The 25176-nt window shown below is 46.1% G+C and overlaps 1 protein-coding gene across 3 annotated transcripts in view; it reads right to left on the reverse strand.

The window, feature by feature from the left end:
• GRM7 (glutamate metabotropic receptor 7) overlaps positions 1 to 25176 on the reverse strand; it is a 310746-nt gene that overhangs the window by 198349 nt on the left and 87221 nt on the right. For all 3 annotated transcript variants that reach the window (XM_075432729.1, XM_075432727.1, XM_075432728.1), the window contains exon 2: positions 5586 to 5802. In XM_075432729.1, coding sequence (XP_075288844.1) covers positions 5586 to 5802 — 217 coding nt within the window. The remainder of the gene's footprint in view (positions 1 to 5585; positions 5803 to 25176) is intronic.

Genomic DNA, 25176 nt, shown 5'->3' on the forward strand with positions numbered 1-25176 from the left:
TTCATAACATCATTATTTAACATATCATCACTGAACACCAAAAGGGACAGACGCATGAATATTTGAGAAAAATAGGAAGAGAAATGGAAACCACTTGAAGTGCTTGGATATAAATTACCTGATTTCATTAGTGGTTTATATATTTATTTTTGCTATATTTGATCCAGAAAACAGGCTCTCACGTAAATGAATAAAGGCCATTCCCATCAGGAGGTATAATCATTTAATGCAATCAAAGACGAAGGAACAGCCCCTGCACTGCACTCTCCATCCCTTCCTGCAGACACTGAGCCACCCACCAAGCACAACAGCAGCAAAGGCAGCGGTCTGCAGGACCAGCAATTCACTGGGAAAACTCCGTAAACCTCAAACCGTGCTCTACACCCTCGAATTCCATAAAAGCACCGGGCTCGGCGACCCTCCCGGGAGCTGCTGTTCCCTGAAGTGACAGCACCCGAGACACACGCAAAACACGGCTTGGACAACGTCTGCCTTTCTCAGGCTGGCTTTGGGACTGCTCTTCAAAAGCGTATTTATAGACCAATTCCTCAACAGGTAAGCTCAACGGTTTGCTCTCGCTGAAATGTTGCAGAGGGTTTCCGTCGCTTGGGTTATGGCAGAGGGAGATCCAACGAACAGAGCCTGCAAAGTGCTATTCCTTCAGCTAAATTAATGAACAGGCATCATAGGACAACACCTCAGCCCGTCTTCTTCCAAAACAGTCACTCGTTCAAACGAATATCTGAACAGTGACTCTGTTGGAAGTTGAGTTCTGTTAGCTGCCACACAGAACAGAACCATAGATCATCAGTTTTGGGCATCATTGGACGATGGGTGGTATCACCCTTTGCCATGCTGGGCAAAGCTTCAGTAATAAATCATAAGTAATTGTTATTTGTTAAATCACCAATGCAACCTTTGCCCACCACAGTGCATGACAGTGACGGCACTAACTTTTTTCACCTTTCTTTCTCATTTTTGGGCTTATTTTAAACTTTGATGATGTTGTAAAGTGCCTGCTCCTTGCAACGAGTATTCTAAACCCAGTCAGTAGGGCTGTAACGGGCCAAGAAAAACACACAAGATGCTTCACTAGCATCACAATGTTAAGACAAAAAAAAAAAAAAAAATCAGGATTTTCTGCTTGGCAATAGGAATCAGTACTCTATTTGAGACACGCAGACAGAATAGTTTGCTCTCCCTTCTTACAACACCGGCAGTTGTACAGCTCCCTTGTAGCAATGATGTAACTCTCTCATGTTAACCAGCACTAATTTGTGCTAATGGAATTCCCAACAGACAGCATAAAAATGAAGTCCTCATACGAAAATGCAGATTCACGATCACAGCAGGCAGTCGAGCAGACCTACAGGAGCCTACAAGCACGTTGAGTGAGTCACTGCGGGATGATACAGCAGCTCCTGGCTTTTGACGGTGTCAGCCTCCATAGCAAAGACCTGAATGAGGGCACCATATCAGGATGTGCCATGTGGAGGCTCCCACAGAGAGCGTCGTGAGATGATTCAGATCACCAAAAACCTGAATCCAGAGATTCAGATCTTTTCAGAAACACAAGTCAGCACAGAAAACAGATATCAAGGCTTTAGAAAAAGCTGTCACATTTTCACATTTGGGTGGCTAAAGGCGCTTAAAACAATTTCTGCTTCAGACAACAAATGCATAGGAAGCAATTTCTGTAGGAGGTACTTAATTGTATGTAGCTAATTTGTAAAGAAACCAAAGCATTAGGAGATTATCCTATTTAATGCACAGATTATAACAGCATGCAAAAAAGTGGTTCCTCCGATTTCGGTGGAGGGACCCTTGTCAGACACAAGGGCAATGGGTCTCATGTCGGCATGTATGTGTGTGTACACCTACGGTTTTCACTAGCAAATATAAAGCCAGGAAAAACAAGATTAAAAGGCAATTCAAGTTTAAATGGGGGGATAGAAAAGAAACACTGCTCAGTACCACCGCTGGAAAAACATTCCGCTTATGAAGGTAAGGAAAAGAATTCATAATTTCAGGGGTCTCTTTTTTGCCCTGACAAAGAATGTTTTCGATGTTTCTCCTGTTTCTGAGGAAATTCCGCTCCCGCAGCTCGGGCATCTAGGCCATCCCTGCTGCACCAGATGCTCCCAACCCTACGCAACCGCCGTCTGCGCGGCACTCGAGGATCACGGAGACAGAAGAATGAAAGAAATGAGTATTTCAGAAAAGTCTCCAGCAAAAAAAGGGAGAAAAGAAGGTAAAGAGCCTGCTGCAAGTGTTGTGCTTCCCATGTTAAAGTGGATTAAGGTTTATTCTGCTTTTTTGTTCTGTCAAGGTGATGACAGCCTTTTAACAAATACGACACCGGGACTGAAAGTCTTCAGAAGAAACTGCAGCATCTATAATCATATCAGCACACCGCTACTAGAGCTTTAATCCTTTCTTTTTCCCCCCCATGTCTTTGGCACACAGAGAAAGACAACATGCTTTTCCAGCATTTTTCTTCTCCAGCCCTTCCTAATGGTGGAGACCATCATCATTTAGACTAATTAATCCTTAGTTTAACCTACTCTCTCCCCTGACACGCTGCTCTGCAAATGCAACAGGTCTAGCTGGTGCAAACCAGCAGAGCCGTGCTCAGGCTTCAGCCTTGCTGAGCAGAACTCCTTATTTCTGAGCCGGAGCGGCAGGAGGGAGCTACGGCAAGGCAGGAGGAGGAGGTCATAGCAGCAGACACGCGGGTTGCAGAGCCGGGCATCCCCCTCCTCACCCCCTTCGAGCTGCAGCTGGCGGGGTGAGCACCACTGTCTCCCCAGGCAAAGCAGCCAGTGTACTCATCTGTGAAAACGGGCGATTTTCGGAGAGGAAAAGATGAATGAATGCATACTAGATCTTTCCTTTATCAGTTAGGAGGCAGTCAAGTGGTCTTTTGCTAACGACTTCAATATATATTTCTTACAAATAGCAATTAACCTTCTGGTACAGATTAATCTTTAAAAAAAATCAAAGATGAATTAATCTTTGAAATTCAAGTATTCAGTAGTTTCATTAATAATCTGAAATTGTCCTTTAGATTTTCCATAATTAGACCATTCTCCTAATTTATTAATCCCAGAGACTGCAGAGCATGTTTCAAATCTTCATCTCCTGCCACAATGACATATTCAAACTCGCTTGAAGTACTCATAATAAAAGTCACTACGTGAAGAATTATTAACTCAAAGGATCAAGCAAAGTCTTTATATACTAAAGCATATTTGAAAACTAAGCAAGGATAGCACTTTCTACTCATCCTCACAAGTCCTCAGATCTTGCCTGAATCAGAAACAAGTTTGGATAGAACACTGAATTTGGGATAATTAGCTGGCTACAGATTCGAGGCCAAAGACAATAAACACGCTGGTATCTATGGACTAAATCTTCTTTTCTGCCAAAGCACACCGATTATGAGATACAAGGCAATGGTCTGAGAGCTAATAACGACTGCCTAATGCCGGTGCGTCTCCAGCTTTGGCCCAGGCTGCCCAGGGAGGCTGTGGAGTCTCCTTCTCTGGAGATATTCCAGCCCCGCCTGGCCGCGGTGCTGTGCAGCCTGCTCTGGGTGACCCTGCTTGGGCAGGGGGTTGGGCTGGGTGACCCCCAGAGGTCCCTGCCAACCCTGACCATTCTGTGGTTCTGTAACAGGACCATCTTACGCTTCCCGGGCTTTCAAAAAGCCAGAGAACTTGTTGACAGGTATTAAATCCCCTGAGGACTTCACCTAAGCTTTCCCTGTGTAGCACAAAGAACTTCCACGCAGCCCTGAGCAGGGAAGGCGGCTGCACTGCATCGGAGGCAGCCCTGGGGATCGGATTATTCCAGTCCCCAGACAAGACAGGCTGCGTAGACGAAAGGAAGTTTATGCACCATCCCTGCTAGTGTCAATCTTGTAGGCGTGACCTATCTCAAAGCTGCCTTAAGAAGGGTATTCTTTTGGTCTTATGCTTTATTTTTTATGAAGGACATTGAATTACATGTTGACAACATGAACAGCACTTCTTATTAATTTAATTCTACAGAAGGTCTAGAAAATGATACGGTATTATTCAGCCAGAATTTGTCCTTGACATAGAGAACACATTTCTGGTATGATTTTGCAACAGCGGACATTTGCAAATAAAGTCAATTTTAAATTATAATGAACACTGGCATTTGTCACTTCCTGCAGTATTAAATCCAAACCCATTTTCTTTAATACTCCATAAATATGCATTCAAACGAACAGACAAATCTATGCAGGCATAGGTTCCTCCTGTGATACCAACATAACGAAGCGGTTCCAGACCCCCATCCCTGAAGCCCCTTCTGCCGAGCGCAGCCCCCTCCCCGGCTCCCCGCGGGGCCAACGCCGCCGAGCGAGCCGCCAGCGGCACCGCGGCCGCGCCGCACGGACGTGATGCTGACCCTGCGCGCAGCCAGTTGATTCTGGGAGAACAACAGAGGGGTTCCCGACCAGGATGTATCATTGACGGCTTCTGGAGATGGGCCTTGCATATATCACCAACAACAAATCCCATCTTCTGCTTATTTTTCCTTACCAGCACGGGAATCAACTTTAAATATTTCAATTTCCAAACCTTTATGATTCCAGATTGAAAATCAGCTTGCCGTGCATTTTTACCTCTATTCCCCGAAGTGCCGTCTAAAGTCCTCCTACGTTCTGGCACCTCTGGGGAAATTTAGAACTATTTACCCTGAAGAATAAGTTATCGGGATAAGAGTCTGAGCACAGTGACACAGCAGTCACACCTTCAAGGCAGGTCTGCTCTACGTTTTGTACCCAAACAGGAAAACAAGCTGTGAAACCAGAGACTTCTGTCAACAACATTACGACGGTTCCACTCGACACCACAAGCCTGAGCCAGCGCAAGACACAGCATCTCCCTGTCCTCTTGGAACACCTCTCCCTGACAATGACATTGTCCAGCACAGTTTGGCCTTCCTGGGACACCACTAGATGAAAGCACTGACAAGAAAAACGCGACGCATCACACCAAAGGTCTGATGTGCCTCGTACCACACGGCTCCGTTTGTTGCCTCCGTATCCCAGGCCAGTAATCTTTGAGCCTTCAAGTAGAAGATTATGAGTTTCTCAGCTGAATCAGTCAAGGGAAATGCTAAAGAAAAGCAATACAAGTCAGGCAGCGATCCGAAAGGTGAACAACAATAGTATGACACAAGTCGATGTCTGCTAACAAGCAGTCTTCACAGAATTTCTAGCTGTGGAGAGATAAAAGCTCAGCATTTTAAAATGTCTCCTACCCATGTCAACGCAACACAATGCCATCCAGTGGAACAGCAGGAACTTGATAAGACTCAGGGTTTTCTATTTTCTCCAGAAATGATTGAAAATCACTAAGGTTTCAAACTCCCCGAAACTCCATCAGCAATTCAGGAATGAGAGTATCTAGGAGCCATTACAGAGGCATTGCAAAGAACCGGAGCAACTTTAGAATCAAACATATTTTCTAGAAGAATAATATAACATTTGGCACAAAATAACATTCATTACTTCTATAGCGTTGGCTGGAGGGAGGACGGGCGTTGCCTACCTGCCTCTCTGGAAATTTGCATGAAGGACTCGACTCCTTTTTCTCCATAATTCCCTTCAGATGCCAAAGTGGACACATAATTCCATCCCAAAGCTTTCACAATGTCCACCATTGCTTGTGCTTGGAAGGAATCTGGAGGAACCACACGTGAGAAGAAATCATAGCGCCTGTCATCACTCAACTCTGGTGCGGTTGAGGCATAACTGATTTGTGGGATCTGTAGAAAAAAATAATTTCTGATAAATATACATATTCATATACTCATTGCACTTCTTGCAGCAGTTAGCTAAAGCAGTTAGCTTCAGCTGAGCCTTGGTTCATCTTGCTTTTATCCATCTATATTTCTCCACCACGTTCCTTTACAAGGTACAAGCCAAAGAATCAATCTTTTCATTGACCTCAAGTTACACAAAAAAGTCATTAATCAATTGAAAACAACTGTATACGTGCACATTCGTAATATCTTTCTTTCAGGCAATCTTAATCAAACACAGCACACACAAAGCATTTTTCTCACCATGTCCTCTTTATTGGTGTTCTGGTTTTACTCGCACCAGGTTATTTGGGATCTTGAATCCGACAGAGCTTAAATCAATACCTGTCATCGCTGGCTGAAAGCCAGAAGGACCCTTCATCTGTTTCTGGAGGATGAAGAGGCTCTTAAGTATTAAACCACGACTCTAGATTTAAACTAAAGGATGTTTCTTTTTGATTCTTTCTGATCAAGCACAGCCATGAAAATTGCCGAGCACGGACATCTCTGTCGCACAAAGACAGCCTGGTCACGATCCAGCTCTGTCCCAAAACTCTGCCTGCCCATGACAAACCAGGCATTGCTTTTCCTTCCCAGGGCAGCGTGTGAAGGAGGCTGACAGTTGCTTTTTACAACAGAGAGACCAGAACATTGCTCAGGGCTATTTTCTCCTTGATAGCCAAGGTCCCTAAGCAGTTCTCAAGCTGACAGTATGTTAATCCCCAAACACATTATGCAATTGTTTGAGTAACTGTCTGGGACTGTTCCTTAAATTAAGGAACCTGCCATAATTCTCACTTGAGATGTCAGGGAGGGGAAAAAAAGATTTGCAATATACACAAACATGATCATATATAATGATCTGAGACTTCTAGACTGCTGAAAGGTCAGTATTTCATGCCTCAGTACAAGCATCTTCTGCATTCTCATCTTCTGTCTCTATACAGAGTTCCTACAAGTATTTATTAGCTCTCCTGCCTTCGCAGAAGAATAAACGTTATATCTCCCCAGGCTCAACACTGCAAAGGGCTCGGTGCCTTCGGTTGCCACAGAGGCCAGCAGCAGATGAGAGCAAACGCAGCGTTTCCACAGAACACGCCCTACAGCCGTACATCTGCATGTACACGAACTGCTGCAGCAGGGTAAAAGCAGACCTGTAAAGCAAAATCACTGCTGGAGACCCAGCAGGGAAGTGACTTTCTCCAGACCCTCCAAATTTACTGAATACCCCAACATTTGCTGAGACACGTTCCTGCCTGTAAGGGTAATATCTACTGTTTTCTTACAAACCGTAACAAACCACAGCACACAACATCTCTGAGACCTGTTCAGCTTCACAGAATCACAGAATGGTAGGGGTTGGAAGGGACCACTGTGGGTCATCTAGTCCAACCCTCCTGCCCAAGCAGGGTCACCCAGAGCAGGCTGCACAGCACCGCGTCCAGGCGGGGCTGGAATATCTCCAGAGAAGGAGACTCCACAGCCTCCCTGGGCAGCCTGGGCCAGGGCTCCGGCACCCTCAGAGGGAAGAAGTTCTTCCTCGGGTTCAGCTGGAGCTTCCTCTGCTTCAGTTTGTGCCCGTTGCCCCTTGTCCTGTCGCTGGGCACCACTGAAAAGAGCTTGGCCCCATCCTCCTGACACCCACCCTGCAGATATTTATAAGCATTTATTAGGTCCCCTCGCAGCCTTCTCTTCTTCAGGCTGAACAAGCCCAGTTCCCTCAGCCTCTCCTCGTAGGGGAGATGTTCCAGTCCCCTCATCATCCTCATAGCCCTCCGCTGGACTGTCTCCAGTAGCTCTTCATCTTTCTTGAACTGGGGAGCCCAGAACTGGACACAGTACTCCAGATGGGGCCTCACCAGGGTAGTGTAGAGGGGAAGAAGAACCTCCCTCGTCCTGCTGGCCACACTCTTCTTGATGCACCCCATCTCTAAGACCTGTTCAGCTTCGCCCGGCAGCAGCCCGGAGCGACACCGGGCTCACGGTCCCTGCTCAACGCCCCGCGCCGGCAGGACCCCCAGCGCAGGAGCTGGCGGCAGGCGCAGGGCCGTGCCTCTCGCGATGGGTGGTTAAACCCAAACCAACACTGAGACCTCCAGCGGGTGCTCGGAGAGCTGAGTCCCCCATCGCCCGGCACGCTCTCGCCTTCGGATGCGCCGTGCCACTCCTCTGCACGTCGCCGCTTTTACAGCCAGCGAGGTGGCTAATCAGACTGAAAGCTGGGACGCTGGAGGTTGTTAATGCCAGGCAGCAGTCATCTACAAAGCCCTGCCACATTTATTTTAGGGCTGCGGCTTGTGGACAGCACGTTGCCAGCAAGACCTTCCAGCGCTCCAGTCACTGAAAATTAAAAAAGTTAAAACGGAGGCTGCCGGGAAGAACACAGCGTGGAGCTGACCACGGGTACATGATTTACTCGCTCAGTATTTGCCTAAGGGCCAGCAAAGCTTGGGGGCCACTCTCAAAAGACAAACAGATCGATGACACCAATTTATCAGGGCTCTTTATTTTTAATCTACCTTAGGGATATGACTTTCAGCTACCACCAACGACTGCAGTTGCACAGAAAATGCTGGGCACCCTGGCCATCAAAACTAATCGCAATTCCTAATTTGTCTCTGCCAAACATTGCTGTTGCAATAAATGACTGGTGACATTTTAGGATCACTCTCTTCTCATTTGTACAAAGCAGTTAACGGAGCTTGCTCAGCTACTTATCAGCTTAATTCATCTATTCATTGGATATCAAGTGGAACAGTTAACCAGGCTGACTTTACGGGTGCTGTTTACCTGTTATTAATTAGACAAGCATTCAGTACACAACATACAGCCCCCCACACAGAGCTGCACTGAGATGGCCGAGTGCTGAGTTTTTAATTATAAATAAAAGAAAGGATGAAATACGAATTTTTATCTGCGGCAAGTGTTTGCATTCTAACTTGCCAACAACTGCTTCTGCAACTGAAAACTAAAAGGAGCATATTCCACACCTTTACAAAACGCAAAGCTTCTACAGACTTGACTCCATTGCTTATATTACTTAGGAGACTTTGGGCTTATTGCTCTTTTTCCCATGTCCATAAAATATTAACCACTTCTGGCTGCTTCAATCACTCAGGAGTATAAAAAGCACATACTGGGGTTTTTTACCAACACTTCTTAGAGGATATCTAAAAGCAATATAAAGTTCTACGTATCAGGAGTAGGATTTTCGTAGGAATTGGTCTAAATGCGGGGAGAAAAATACTGAAATGGAGACAACATAGACAGCGGCCATCAGAGTTCACCTTTGCCCAGTCTGTCAGAGGATGTTGCAGACACCTAGAAAAGACATTTTCCCTTCCCACACATCTTCCCGTGCATGGGAGCTGGACTTCTGTTTACATCAGCTAAGATCTAACGAATCAGCATTTCTTGTCTCTTCGGTTTTTTACGTTCCCGTCCTGTTGGATGGGGACAAACCTCCCCCAGACTCAGCTGGAAACCTTTCTCCCATACTTCACACCATATGGTCCTCTGCATTACTGTTTTGTTTTTACTGAGAGACACTTCAGTTTGAAAAACACAACGTCACGTTAACTCCAGTCAAACCTGAACGGCCAGGCAGCCGCTCCTCTCCGAGACCTCTTCACAGGGCCTACACTAAGCAGACCAACATCCCAAAGACAACGTGTGCTGCTGCTACGTGCTGATGGCTGCTCACCAGGTAAGCTCACACACAGCTGCTGTGAACGTTGAAGTTCACTCGAAAATAAGAATGGATTGACCCAATTCATCAAGACCCAACACCAAAGTGGCCAAGCTTCACCGTTCTCTGCTCCCAAAGATGATGCAGACGGTCTCACCGTGCAGAGGGTAGAGGAGGGGCAAGGGAGAATAGCCTGAGCCTCCCGGCTGCCACCACACCAGCAAACCTCCAGCCCAGGGCCAGGAGGGCAGTGGCTGGACGCTCACAGCCTGGACCTCAGGTTCCAAGGTGCAGGAAAACCCATAGCAAAGCTACCTACATAAAACCACAGTTACACAGCTGGACGTTTAATCACCAACTCGTCTCCAACCTGATCGGGTCGTAAAAACATCATGTGTAGAATCACAGAATCATTAAAGTTGGAAAAGACCTCTAAGATCATCAAGTCCAACCATGACCCCAATGCCACCACGCACTGACGAGCAGGGCCAAAATATCAGCCCTGGACCGGGAAGTCTCCTGTTCATGGGCAGCCACAAGATGCAGGAGAGAGACACAGAACAAGCTACGGTACGATGCCAGGGACACCTGAGCAGCAGATGATCTTAATCGTAGTCCTGCTGCTACCTAGTGTGGCCCCCAAACACCTTTGCAGATACACCCATCACTGCCAGTTGTCCTTTTTTGTTCCGAAAGCTGCTGATACGGTTCAGGCTTGCCAACAAAAGCCACCTGATAGCACCAGCTACCCTGCACCACGCTCTAACCACGCAAAAACATGGAAGTTGACCCACTTCACCCAGCTTACACACTAAACAGATAGCACCTAAGTAAAAAGGTTTGCACTCCCCCTTCCCTACAGCTCTCCCCATTTTTGCAAGTTGTTAAACATGTCGCTTAAGCCATATTCATCGTCCTTTTGGTCCTGCAAGGGTCCAGTTGGAGACATCACATCCCGAGCAACTGGGATGACAACAAGCCCAGCAAGCATTATGATGACTTCATGGCAGGATCGCCACGCAGAGTATTTTAAATTAAGGGTCTGGGTTTTTTTTTTATTAATCAGATAAATATTTTCTGTTTCCTAACTGATTTTTTTTTTTCATTTTGGTAAAATCTGCTACTTGTCATTGACATCAAAATTTCAGTTTAAAGCAGCAAGCTTCCTCTTCCATCACATTTCTCTATTTTGTGTTCTGAAACATGTTTGAAACATCAAAAAAGCTCTAAGGAATTACAGTCTGCTTTCCAAATGCCTCTAACATCTTGGCAGAAGAGCTGTGATCCGTAAAGCAGAGGGGATACAAATCCCCCCGGCCCTCCGCAGCACGGCAGAGCAGAGCCTGTGGTCCTCCTGCGTGTCCTGCACAGCAGCACGGGTGTCCCACCCGAGCCGTCACCCCCAGAACAGGACACGGCTGTAGCTGGGGTTTCCGAAGGATGCTCGGGGGCTGGCAGAGGAGCGAGCACACTGCTGATGTGGGAGGCAGATGTTGCTGCAGGCAGCCTTCGTGTTTACAAGACTACGGCAAACATCACACTCAGGAGCTCTACGCAGCGTTTGCCTGGCTGCTGCTCCGATTACAAGAAGAGTGAATGATTAATGCTGAGAACACTGCACTAGTCAGTGATTAATTAATGTTAATTTATTTTTAACATTGACCATTATTCTTCATTTATTTCATTCGTTTCTGCTAATGAAAAGCTCTCTCTGGCTCACATTTGGTTGTCTTGCTTGAAAACCAGGGCCTGTTTGCGAGCAGCTGCACCACGAGCACAGCAGCAACCACACGAAGGACCAACACGTGTCTCTGCTGGTCTCCTAAGCCACCCTGTTCAACCCCCAACATCTTCCAACATCAGGTTTGGAACTGCGTGTTTCAGAGTAAAAAGCAACTGAAACGCAAACTGTTCCAATTCTTCCTTTCAAACTTGCTTTGTATTCTCGCCTCCTCCCCCTCTCACCGTTAGACAGATCCCTCCCGTCAAGCAAAGCCACAGAGTGGTGAGCTCCTTGCCAACAGCCAAGCGTCCCCGCTGGAACCACCAAGCGTCCCCATGCCGGTGGACAAAGCGGCTCTCTCTGAAGCTGCGGTCACCGCCAGCAGCGATGGGCTTGCTGCCCGCAGCCTCATCGCCGCTGCCTGGCTCTGCCTGCAAATGCTCTTTGCACGGCCAAGAACCTCGTCAATCAGTGGAACCATAAAAATAATTATTGCTACTGTGATACTTAAAATGTGATTGAGTTCGGCTACCTCCCCCTCAGTAACTTATTAAAAGATTAATAAAATGGTGCACCTGAACCCAACTCTCCAAGTGACAGGAGTCAGAAAACTTCAGAAAAGGCAATTTCCCTAAGGACCATGTGCAATTAAGATAACGCAGGAGTATACCTGTTGAGATATTAATGAGCTCCCACCAGGGTAATATTAAGTTCACAGTTTGCTGCATTTTTACTTTCAACTTCCTATTAAGTTTTATTGATATGATTTCCTGACAATAGAAAATAAAAAAACCAGCCTACTTTGAGAAAGCCTCTTGAACCCATCTTCTCTGGCTGCGCCATGTCAGTCTACACAAATTGCAAAATCCTGCCAATAACTTCACTTTACAAAAATAAGATGCCTGAAGACTTTTCACTTGGCTGCAAAACTCTTTGGTGTGAACTGATGGGTGACTAACAATCCCGAACCTGTTCAGGTCTCCAATTTCATTCATGTAGAAATTTATCATGTCAGGATCTAATCATCAGTTAGTGCGACCACTCTTTGTTCACCATTTACATCTCAGATTGTGTAACAAACAGCTCCAGCGTCCTCTGAACTGCATACAACTGTTTTCATCGCCTTGAATTAATATTATTTGAAGTTTCTAACTAGCTGTTTTCTCTGGGCTAAACTCCTCTACGCCTTCTGCATTTTCCCCTTCTTCCGAACAGGGAGCGAACATCACCTAAGATCACAGAATCACAGAATAGTAGGGGTTGGAAGGGACCTCTGTGGGTCATCTAGTCCAACCCCCCAAATACAAATGCAGACTGGATCTCGACTCAAAGCTTGCCAGGATAACGGGAACGAATCTTCCTGCCGGCGGGAGGGGGGGACCGGGCTCGCCCCGCTTCGCCGGGAGCTGCCGTCCGCAGGTGCTGCGCGGGCTGGGGCTCTCGCCAGCAGCCGGGGGCCAAGCGACATGAGGGGACCCAGAGCGAACAACTCCTCTGCCTTCTGTCCCCCTCCTAAGCAGCTCTCCCAAAAACCACATGCTGCTTTGGGCAGATGTCCTGGAGGTGTTCACCGAGTAGCACGCGCCCTATTTCTGTCCTGAAAGGTGCACATGAAAACAAATATTACTGCAATTCTTGCTCTAGGGCTCTTAAAAGACATGGGAACAATATTCCCACCAGTCTTAGGTAATGATGAGAGCAAATCTGTCTAAAGTGCTCTGATAATCCCTCCTATTCTGTTTTATGATGAAATTTTAGTAGTAGTGCATTTTAAGCTGGTTTTTATACTCCAGAACCAAATGTTGACAATGAGAAAACGAGGCAAAACAATTAACAAAAAAAAGTTTTCACATAAATCAATTTTAAGAGCAGCAGAAAGTCTTTCCGTACAGCTCCGCCGTAGCCTGTAAGGTGTTTACACATGGCAAACCCGTTGCTGCGTGTAGAAGTTACACCACGAGCAAATTCCTCTGAGCAGTGAGTAAAAGCAGCAGATCTAAGGAAGGGCATTTGCGTAACAGGAAATTTTCAAAACCGTTCACCTATTTACAGTTCACCTCGGTTTCTCTCCCTCTGTTTACCAACTCCTAAAGCTACCGGTGTTCAAACAAGGTCCTGTTTGCTCACATCACCACCTCTCTTCTGTTATCCCACAGTGAATTCCTAATGAGGTATTAGAGATCAACACCGTCACCTACGAGGGAATTGGATAGATATTTCATAAGGTACAGAGACACAAATACAAACATCATCAAATACAAACGAGAAGCTGAGCTCGGAGGAGAAGTACATTTAATACAACAGAAACATCTTTAAGAGCAACAAAAGAAACACTCAGAAAATAAACCAAATAAACGAGTCACGTACATGAATTTTGCCTATACCCACGCTGGCCCATGCCACCAGACCTCACCATGCTGCGGGAGCTCCACCTCACACCACTTGTCCAGTATCATGGCTTCAGCTAAGCGGTGAATGGCTCTTCTCTCAACTTGACCTTCTAGACCACGAGGACTACTAAGATGTCAATTAGAGTAAAACCCACTTTCCAAAACATTTCAAAGGAGAGATTTTCAAAGTGCTTAGCATCTGCAGTTGAGGACCTATACCAGAGCTCCCAAGCCTCACAAAAGTTCTTTTTTTTTGTGGGAGTTTTCAAGTGGGATCGCAAAATTCCACCTTTATGGAGAACTCTAGGTATTCTTGACAAATTGTCACTGGAAAACTGGATGAGGTCACTGCTGTGTGGACCTCTCAGTATCAGGTGATTCAAGAGTGTCAGTGACAGGAGAATAAAGCAGTGTCAGGAAGGGTAATGGGCTGACAGAACACGGGAAACTACAGGGAGAAGTTATCCGTCGTTTCCTTTCACTGAACCGTCTTGCTGTGCAGCACAGGCTTCCATTCCACTGCAGAACGGATAAACGTTAGAAGCTCCACGCAGGCTACGGGGTGGAAATTAGGAGGGAAGGCCAGTCCTACGCCAGGGCTCATGTCACCGAACAGCGCCGTGACAGAGCTTCGCAGGGCGGCTGAGCGTGACGCATCGCTGCTCCGACGGCCCCGCGACACGGAGCAGCGCAGTGACCGGCGGCTCTGCTTAATGAGACCTTTCAAATCTCACCACTCCTTGGTTACCAGTATTCTAATGGATGCAATCCACTCCTGAAGCAAACGCCTCCAATGCTACGACGGTTGCCTCAAATACGAAATATAACAGCCACGGCTTTCTAATTGATGAATTTATTACTTTAATTAATTTCAAATCTGAAAAGAGCATATGAAAGAGTTCGTTTCCAGGCACATAAATCAACCTTGACCCCCAGCACAACTGTCATAGCACTAAAGTGGAAAGACATCCCAAATAATATTGGCAAGCTGGGACTATTTTCCATATCTACGAGGTCTCTCCTGCTTCCTTTCCCAGAATAAGAAAGTACTCGTATGAATTACTCCAGAAAAAATAATTGCAGCAATTATGGCAACAATAATTATAGCAATTAGTACTGTCCACACGGCTCATGGGAGCACTTTATCAAATCAGACAGAAAGCAGGAAGAAAAAAACTATAAACACAGAATAAAATGAGAGATGTCCATAAACAGACAATATCCCTATATTTCATCTTGATGGCCTGTGCCTAGAACCAGGTCTGCTTGCCACAACGACGAGCTTGCGGGACACCTTCGGCTTTTCCAGCTGCAGAACAGGAGCTCTGTCTGAGCTTTCCAATGCTAAAAGATCCTGGGATAGCTGACTTGAAACCAGGATCCACAATTTTAATGAAAATAGTCTTAGCACCGAAAATAAGCATCTTATCTCCTTATAAGGCTGAAAATAATACTGTCCTAATAAATAAGGACATAACACCTGCCTCGACGAGTTCACACACTGAGGATTAAGAATTGTCCATTTATATTTCCATCACTAATGCTTCATTTATCTATCTGCGCATTAGGGTGCTCAGGCACACGAAGACGGATGCCTGCGTCGCGCTGAACGCATTCCAAGCTACAGATTCTCATCCTGAGTCAATTTATAATGAACCTACAGGCTCACTTCCCTTCCCACACAGCCATAAATGAAATTTGAACAAAACTCTCGTCCGTGGCACTGCCTTCCTCTCAGAGCAAGGTTCTCCCACTCCTTGTGCCCGCAGGCACCTTAACCTGCTCCCACCGACCAGAGAGCCAGTCCTGGCTCTTCCACACCGCCAGCAGACAGCAAAACCACTTCAATCAATAAACTGCTGCTCCTTCCAGAGAAACAAAAAGCCCTATCGGTCATGCTTCTCTGCTACCCAGGAGGTACAAGAGTGAAGTGGGCAGCACAAAGCGCGGGCTGCAATTCCAGCTTTTTGTCCCTACGGCAAGGCCACCTACGTGACCTCTGAATGAAGCACGCAGCCACCGAAGACCTGCGCCAAGACCTGCTGCAGACGGAGATGCAAACAAAGGCACGAAGCAGCCATACAGTTATAACCCACTCGGCTGAGTGTCCTGAGACTTCCAGCTCCAGTAAATGCCTTTTCCGCAGTTAACAGTCTAATAACCTTTTCCATGGGCAAAGAGCATTCTTTATAATCAAGCTCCTTTGAGCTGGGTCTATGAACCAATTCAAAGCGTTGCTGATACTTAAAAATAATTCATTCAAACGTTTGGACCAAGCTGTGCCAGAAAGCACAGTTCCCACTGTACAGCTCCTACAGAAATAGAACACCTTTGAGGGAGGCAGAACGGGATCTCAACACCCCTGTCAATACCGCACGCTGCCTTAGAAATTGGTGAGGCCCAAGTGGAACTCCACTGTTCTTTCACTTTGTGTCCTTTAGAGAATCGCTTAAAAATCTCAATCTATGCAGTAGCTTGGACACAAAAGCTGCATACATATCGAAGACAACTCCTTTAAGAGACAAAAATACGTTCCTCTATGTCAAAAGACATCATGTTCTTTCACATCGCTCAGCTGCTGTGTTACAGCACACCCCCAACAACGTAAAAAATAGGCTCTTCTTGTTTGCAGGGATTATTTGGGTTTGCAAGACCAACCATTATCATCTGCATTGTCAATTTTTCCAGTAAACTGTCATACCCTGGGACTTCTTTTGTTTCAAAACATTCCTTGAAAAAAATAGAAAAAAATGACCAGAAGTCAGTATTTGAATTTACACTGCAATGTAAAAAGAGTCTTGAGTACACATTTGCCCGATTTGTGTGTAGAAATTCCTCTTTGGGCATAAAGTTGTGTTTATGCAATCATGAAGACCATCACTTCTAAGGGATCACTTCTCAGGAGTAAAATTAACTTTTCTTTATGTTACCCACATTCTAATTTACCTTGGTTTATCCAGCTTTCAAGTCAATAATATTAAGTTCAATATTTAATTCATACTTTTAAATTATTATTCTTATTTCAAGCCCTAGATATATACAGACCCTTCTTTCTTTCGAGGGCAGGCTGCCTCGCAGCCGCTGGCCCCTCCAGCAGCCGACGAGCCGCGGTGACGCCGCCTGCAGCAGCGACGCACGTGGGCGAGACCTGGCCGACTCCAAACTCTCCCACCCCTTCGCACATCGCCGAGATGCATCTGCACGTCCCCTGACGCAGGCAGGCAGAGGCACAAGCTCCTTCCCCCGCGCAGGACGGGTCCATCACCCTGACACAGAGACGTGTGCGGACAGACAGAAGCCAAATTTCCCATGGCTGACCCATCAAACACATCCAGGTATCGGGAACCTCTGACGGCTCCCATCTGCAAACGGAAATATTTATCCACTGCACCAGAGAGATTATTGATCATAAAGACAGAGGAACATGTACTACTATGAAACTTCAGCACTCAACGCTTTTAAGTGAAATATTTAACTCGAGAATTTTAGCTGGCTTGCTCATAAACCAGCAAGGCGATAAAGCTCGACTGGTTTGCAGCTCTTGTGGATGAAATATGACCAGCACAGCACACTTATACATACTAGTGCATATTCATTGATTTTACAATATTAACTAGAATGTTACTCCTAGGATACATCAGTTAAAATATCAGTGGTGGTTGCCCATCCATTGCAATGCAAGAATGCACAGCTCTTCATATTTTAACTCTGGCCCTGATAGAGTGAAAGCTTGAGAGCAGCATTAAAATAATAGATGGCACTCTGCTAGAGGTAATTTGAAATCTTAACAAAGCATCAAAGGATCTTGTCTATTATGAGCTAATACTTCAAGCCAATTTTTAGCTGAACTCATATAAGGTGATGGGAGTACGGGGACCCTACAACCTTTCTAATGGCCACATTTTTGTAATCGTATGGTACAACAAAGCTGCTTATGCATCAGGAGTCTTTCCAGGCTCATGCTGTGATTCAAATTCAGCCTACAAATAACATATATGGATATTCTGTCACACTTTTATCCCACGACACACCACAATGTCTAAAACCTAATTACAAAGATATTGTATGAAAGAGAGAGAACGGACAAGTTTAAAAGAGGCATATTCTGCATTCTTTGAGTTTGTGCTAAGACTGAATCTACTTTTGGGGGTTGTTTACTTCTCCCACAGCCCAAGAAAGCACAGGTGATATCTCCAGTAACTAAAACAGGCAACGATCTTTCAAAGAAACCAAGGTCTATCCATTCAATGCTGCAGATAACAAAATAACTTGTGGCAAAAACGCAACTGTCTCTGTACCACCTTGCTAAGAATAAGCTGAACGGCTGCCTAACCCGTCGGGCACTCGGGAACGGGAAAGGCCGCTGCCTTAGGTAGGTTCACGTTTTGCAGAGGCTGACATCAGGGCTTTCCAAGTCTTGCGCAATGACATGGAGGGAGACAGGTGACGTGGCTGCCTCTTCCCCGGGCTGAACACACGCTTTGAGATCTTCCAGACGCCAAAAAACAATCCCTCGAGGACTGGAGCCCACTTCCTACAGTGCGTGGGTTTACCTCAAGCCAGGTGTGCTCACAGGGGCCATTTCCACCATGCAGAGCAGTGCCAGGCACAGAACCAGAGTCCGTGTGTGCCCTGCACTCTGTTACGGGACGTGACAGCAGAAGGTAGGTTTGTCTTCTTCTCCTTCTGCGTATACCATTCCCATACACTGTCGGCATTTCCAAAAACTGAGAAGTCAGTCACTGTGGACAGCTGGAGGAGTGATGCCTGCACACCAACTACATCTACAAGCATAAATATCCCTGCAGTGATTGGAGCTCACGCATCCAAATACCGACTCACAAATTCTAATTATTTTGAAAATAAATCCGAACAGAAGATAAACACAGCAAAGCAGCTTTTATGTTTTATTTATGTGTACGCACAGCTCCATTCATCGCAAACATATAATTGAACCTTATATTGTCTATGCATATTTTAAAAGGTTTTTAATCTGCAAGTATAAATCTCATTGATTTTAAAAGTATCCCGATAAAGAGAACAACGGTAAAGACTTCTTCAGCAGACGGTGAAATACAGAAAAGCTCAACAGTATAACATAGTTTTCTGCAAGTAATACACAAACACAGGCACACACAGACCTACCACAGTAGAACCGAACTGCAACGTGGTACGACGTGAAACACTCGTCCTTCAAAGCTTAGTTATTAGACTCCATGAAAGCTGTCGAGTTAGTATTTGAGCATATCTCATAATTGCATTTCTAGACGCGCATCCGTGTTTATGTTGTGGAAAATAAGGCTGTGATTTGAATATTTATTCCTAAATTTTCAATATAGCAAAGTGCCTTACAGTCGAGGAGAATCAAGCCTACGGTCTTCTTGTCTTTACAGAATAACACATCTGAACTCTGTCAGTACAATTTCATCTCTATTAAGTGTTTATTTACAATTTCATCATAAAGTTAAACTTCTGGCAAGCAGCCGAATATCACGATGAGCAAAACTGAGTTCCTGTGAATGACTTTCCCTGATCAAATACTGCAAAATTTAGAATCTATACTCATAAAAATGTCTCCAAGTGGTCTTCAATTTAACGGAGAGTCTCGCGGAGTGAGACCTCCCCCAGCTCCCCTCCCCTAGAGCTGCCACAAAAAACCCACAAGGGTACCAGCTGCATTTCAGGCAGTAAAATGCTGTTTTAAATAGGGCTTCTGGAGCTCACTTCTTTCATCATTTCCTTCCACATAATACTGGAAGTATTTTTGCATTGAAAAATATGTCAGATAATACAGAAAACTATGTTTTTAATGTGCTCACAAACTGCGGTTGCCTGAACAGTTTTGTTAAAGCTGAAATTATTTTGTTTCGGACTGGCACGTTGTTAAAAGGTTGAGGCAACAGCAAAAAGAGAATGTGTGAGCTCCTGTTTGAATCTCTCGCTTCAGTTCTTGTCATTCACACCTACGTGCTTCAACAGGTTTTGTCACTTTTTCCCTCTGTCCTGGCCGTGGCTTTCTCTGCTCTGGCTACAGATGAAGCCCAGGGTAAAACCACGGTTGAGCAGCTACAACTGGAAATGGTGAACACAGAGCTATCAGACTAATCCTAATCGATGAACAAAGCCACCCACCTCCCCACGCCAAAACACCAGCCTGGACTTCTGGGAGCAGCACTGCTCCCGCGAGCCCTCGGGTGACGGCAAGCAGCACCAACTCCCCTGAAGCCACGGGGTCACCTAGCGAGCCCGCGACGCGCCGGCACCCTGCCGGGGACCACAGGAGTGCTGGTACCCATGAACGGCACCGCGCTGGGGTAAGAGGAGTCACGACACACGCCACAGCTACCCATCAACCTCCTGAATACTGCACAGATGTCCAACGCTCAGCGGTAGCAGAATACATAGAGCAGCTTACCCCATGTCTGCATGTACAGTGTTAGCTTTCCTTCCTGTCCTAAATCGACGCCTACAACTGCTAGAGACAAGTTATGGCCTAAATGAACTCCAGGATAAAATCTAACTTGTTCGTTCTTCTCTTTTTTTTTTCCTCCCCAACACAAATTGCCTGCTTTTACACTGTGAAATAGAGCAGAGCATCACAGAGCATCCCAGATGCCCTGAGTTTCAGTGGCAGCCAGCACATACAGCAAAGAACGGTTCCTAATAAATGCCTCTAAATATCTGCAGGGTGGGGGTCAGGAGGACGGGGCCAGACTCTTTCCAGTGGTGCCCAGCGACAGGACAAGGGGCAACGGGCACAAACTGAAGCAGAGGAAGCTCCAGCTGAGCACGAGGAAGAACTTCTTCCCTCTGAGGGTGCCGGAGCCCTGGCCCAGGCTGCCCAGGGAGGCTGTGGAGTCTCCTTCTCTGGAGATATTCCAGCCCCGCCTGGCCGCGGTGCTGTGCAGCCTGCTCTGGGTGACCCTGCTTGGGCAGGGGGCTGGGGTGGGTGACCCACGGAGGTCCCTTCCGACCCCAACCATTCTGTGATTCCTACACTAAGTGAAAGATGCTGTGCATGAGGAAGAACACAACTATGTATTTTTCTCTCCTATGCCTTACAAACAGTGTGGTTGACAGGAAAATCCTGTATAACATTTTAGTAAAGATATGATACAAATGGGTTTCAGGTATCTGGAGCGAAGCCTCCATTGAAGAACAGCACTCACGAGCCTTCTCTTCAGACGTGTTCATTAGTGCTAAAGCAGTAGTCCAGGGTACTAGAGCTTGCCTCTGTAACAGAATCCTTGATAATTTATTTGTATCTCTCTATTAAAAGTTATTGAGCTCTCTGCTTAAAAGTTCTGACCTGCTGCAGCAAAGACAACTCGACCAGAGGGAAAATCTTGCTGTTAACCGGTACATCAAGAAATTCAATGTAAAAAGGTTTGCAGTAAACAGACGAGCTACACAAACTCCCGCCAGGACTAACCCTGAACTACGAACTGCATGAGAACGACGCAAGGACGATGCCGGTCCCCCCACCTCTCACTGAAATGCCACATTTATTTCAGAGCTCTGAAATGCAGTCAGGTGAAAGATGCTGGTTTCCAGCAAGCCTGCTCTTGTTTTCAGTTTTCAGCTTTCGCAGCTTTGGGGTTTTTCAGATGAAACAGCTGGAGGGGCTGGAAGAGGCAGGCGGGGGGGAAGCAGGGAGAAGGTCCCGGTCCCCAGCAGCCCACGCCACGCTCCTGGCCAGCCTTGGGCAGCTCTGCAGTCCCTGCCTTCATCCCCAGCTGCGTCCCCGCTGCTCCGTAACCCGAAAAGCGAAGACAGGAAAACCCCAGCCACCCACAAACTCCAGCCTTTGGCACTAAGCTTCCCGTCACCTGAAATCACTGCAGCTAGGCTGGATGTCGTCCTGAAGGATATTCTCCTGGTGAACTACAGCTCCCCAGCACCAGCTGACGCAGGCTGTATCAGGCAGGAGATCAGACCTGCTCAGGAGGACCACAATCCTGTCCTTGGGAATCGGTTCTCTCTCAGCACCTGCGATCATATCCCCACCTAGCTTTCCTCCTCCCTGTCCCTGAGAGCTTTACCCTTGGCATCCTTGGAGATGCTCACAGGACTGCTCTCTGGGTTGTTTTTCCTTAAACTTCTCATCTCCAATGATGTGATTACATTTAGACTGCCTTTCATTTCACGTTTTCTTTAAGCCAAAATAAACATCATCGTGAGTAAAAAGGCCTGTTGTGTTCTCTGAGCATAAGAAACCAGACAAGGTCCTTCAGGACACGGACTTTCAGCATAAAGGAGAGCGAGGAAATGCGGCACGAAGAGATGTAAGTGAGAATGGATGATAATTATGGGAGAAATCTGCATTTGACATTTCTTTGACTACATATACAAGAATTATAGGGCATAGTGAAGTTTCAATGAATATCTATACCTTTTATTTCCTTGTATTTCATCTCCAGCCTTTTAGAAAGTGCATCATCACCATGTAATTCTACATATATATAAATATTTATGTATTATTACAGAAAAAACACAAGTCAATTGCACTTTTACCTCCACTGGTTTTCTTCACCTCAACATTAAGCTTGCCAGCTAAATAATTACATTTCTTCTTATCTAACTTGTGGGAAAAACAAATTTAATAACAGAAATACGGCCAGAAAGACAAATACTTAGGGGATAATAATTTCCAGACTTAAACTTCACAAGCTCGATAGATTATTCTGGACACCGGATAATTACTCAGCATGTCTTTATCGCAAAAGTGCCCGGACATTCTAATTAATCCAAATTGCTTTCTAAGGGCCATGTTATTAGACACATGCAGAAACAACCAGATATAGAAATATATTATTTTTTTTCAAAGGTCTCTAACAGCTTCAGGCACCCTGATGAAAACCACACCAGAGGGGCCACCGACCCCTGCCCTCACACCGCAGCAAGCCCCGAGCAAAGGGAGGGAAAGGAGCCTACAGCGAACCCGGTGCAACAAGGAACAGTCGGAAGACCACAGAGCCTTTTTTTCAACAGATAAACCACATTGCCAAGAACAGAGAGAGGGGAGGACTGGTTTCATCCCACTCCCTGGTGTGGGAAGCTGCCAGCGGCAGAGCCCGGCGACTGCCAGCCCCGGCAGCAAGGGCGCAAGGTGCCCATCCCACCACAGCCCCCATCCACAGAGACACCAAAACTTCCCTCCCCAGCCCACAGAGACACCAAAACTTCCCCCAGGTCCAGCCGGGCTGGGGGAGAAGCCTCTCGCATCAGCGCAGCTCTTTGCAGCAGCCGTGCTGCAATTCCACTGCTGTAACCCGACAGAATTTTATTCTTCTTCAGTGACCTCTTATTTACTTCACTGACCTCTTACTTCTTTATCTCGTTTTCTATCTATTTCTTTATTTTTGACTTCTTGTCACAGGAAATTATCTATTTCTAGCTCTTGTTTCACCTCCAAGTGAAAATCATTTTGAAATCTTCTCGTACGCGGTGCCGCCCAACACAGGGCTCCCTCGCCCCGACAGCCGCCCGCCAGCACCGGTGCGGCCGGCCGAGCCCCGGCGGAGGGAACGGACGTAACTCTCTTCTCATCTCTAACGGCAACACGTCACGGGCAGGAACTAATCCCTCAAGCCAAAGCAGAGCTGGTCAACTGCGTCGCTTTAAGGATTACGGCAAACTGCAGAAATCTCCTATGTTCTCCATGCAAGTATTTTTATCGACCTTCATCCTCTTTAATAGCCTTGTTAAGTAGGACTTCCCTTGAACCAAACACAAACTTGCCTTTACTTCAAACTTCTCTTCAAGCGAAGGCAATACATACAATTTGGGACAGCAATTTGCCAGAACAGAAACATTTCTCCCCCAAGCAATTTTAGGCATTCCTATAAAATCACACAGATGACAAACATTTATCAGTGCATATACCAACAAAACGGTACAGAAAAGTTCTCATCCTTCAAGACAAAGCTCATCCACATCTATGATGAAACCAAGCCTAAGTAAAACCAACCAACAGCCATTTTCAACAATAAAACAACCTCTCCTGGTCCCCATCTGCCTTCCTCTTACTTTTGCGGAACTGGCCAATGTTAGTCCACCATTAACATGATTTTCAGTCACTAAAAAAGGATCATAATTCTCTACCAAGTGTCCTTTTGAAGTTTCGTGTGTGCAAATTTGGTGTAAGTTGCTGTCAGTATTCAATATTACATGCAATTGTTAATCAGAGGAAATGTCTGTGCCAAGTGCCTGCCCAAAGTAAATCAGGGCCAGGTTTGTTTTCTCTCCCGACAGCAGAATTGTTCCAGCAGACTTGACCTGATTCACGCTGTCACAGTCGCATATAGCTGGGCTTCATACTTCGAAATTAAAGGAGAAGGAAAACAAGTGCAAATAAAGCCACTTTTACCCAGATACTAAAATAGTTTGAAAACCAACTTGACGGTTTTCTTTTCGCAATTCCCTTAGCAGCACAGGAACAGGTACTCTGGAAATCTGACGGTACGTGGAGGACCCAAAGGCCGAAATGTGGAACGTCTTTTTCTTCAACCAACTGCCAAGTTGGACGCTCCCTGGCACTGGATGGGCTTCTTGGCCGGTTCATCGTTGCGCTGGCAAGGTGGCTTTAAGCTGCCAGAGATCAAACCAACAGGCTCCCTGGGCAGTCTTGTACTTTCGTAACCTTTCTTTCCATGTTTGACTCTCTCACAGTTGTGGGGATTTTGCTGGCTGTTCTGTCTTGAAGTTTTGCATAAGATTTTTTAGCTGATCCATGCACAGGGCAAGTGAGCTTCATGAAGATCAAAGAGATCGGTCTGACCCTGAAAAGATAAAAGGTACAGAACCCATTTCTGGAAAACACTACATATTTCACCATCCCTGCTCTACGTAACAGGCTGCGAATGCTGGAAGTCCTTGTGCTCATCATTCTTTAGGGTCTGATCCTGCAAGGTGCTAACGCCCCGAGCCAACGCAGCAGAGAAACCTGTCTGCTTTCAGGAGCTACGTGGAGCGAGCGAACCACGGAGGCAGAGCAGAGGAAAAGCTGCAGGCAAGAAGGAATCATATGACACCACATATTTTCCCTTTTATGAAATAGAAATGGTACTTAGAGCATCACTTCCTCAGCTGGCGCAAATTGCCAGTGGCTTCAATGGAGCTCCACCGCGTTACACCGCTCGACGATCTGAGGCACAGAATTAACGCTGCGATGAATGGCGCTCTGCAAATAACCGTGCATCTGCATTTGCCATATTAAAATGAGCATCATGGCTTTGGAGATCACCTCATGTTTATGCATGTGCAGTTTATCCCACAAATCGCTATTTTATTTTTTTTTTTTTACTTCTCATTGAATAGATCTTTCTAAAGGGAAGTTTATGCAGACTGTCGGGTGCCAGATCATTCTGAACAACCGAATATAACGGGTCGTCTTCAGCCCTCGCCAGAACACATTCCGCAGTGCTGGAAGGTCTGCAGGAAGCAGAGCTCGTTTGGATGGCGGTGATGGGATGTGATTTTCCTCATTAGTCCCTGACGGGCAGGGCAGTGCTCAGCACATTGCCCTCGCTGACAGA

Source organism: Opisthocomus hoazin, chromosome 11 (genome assembly GCF_030867145.1).
Source record: "Opisthocomus hoazin isolate bOpiHoa1 chromosome 11, bOpiHoa1.hap1, whole genome shotgun sequence".
Taxonomy (NCBI): Eukaryota; Metazoa; Chordata; class Aves; order Opisthocomiformes; family Opisthocomidae; genus Opisthocomus; species Opisthocomus hoazin.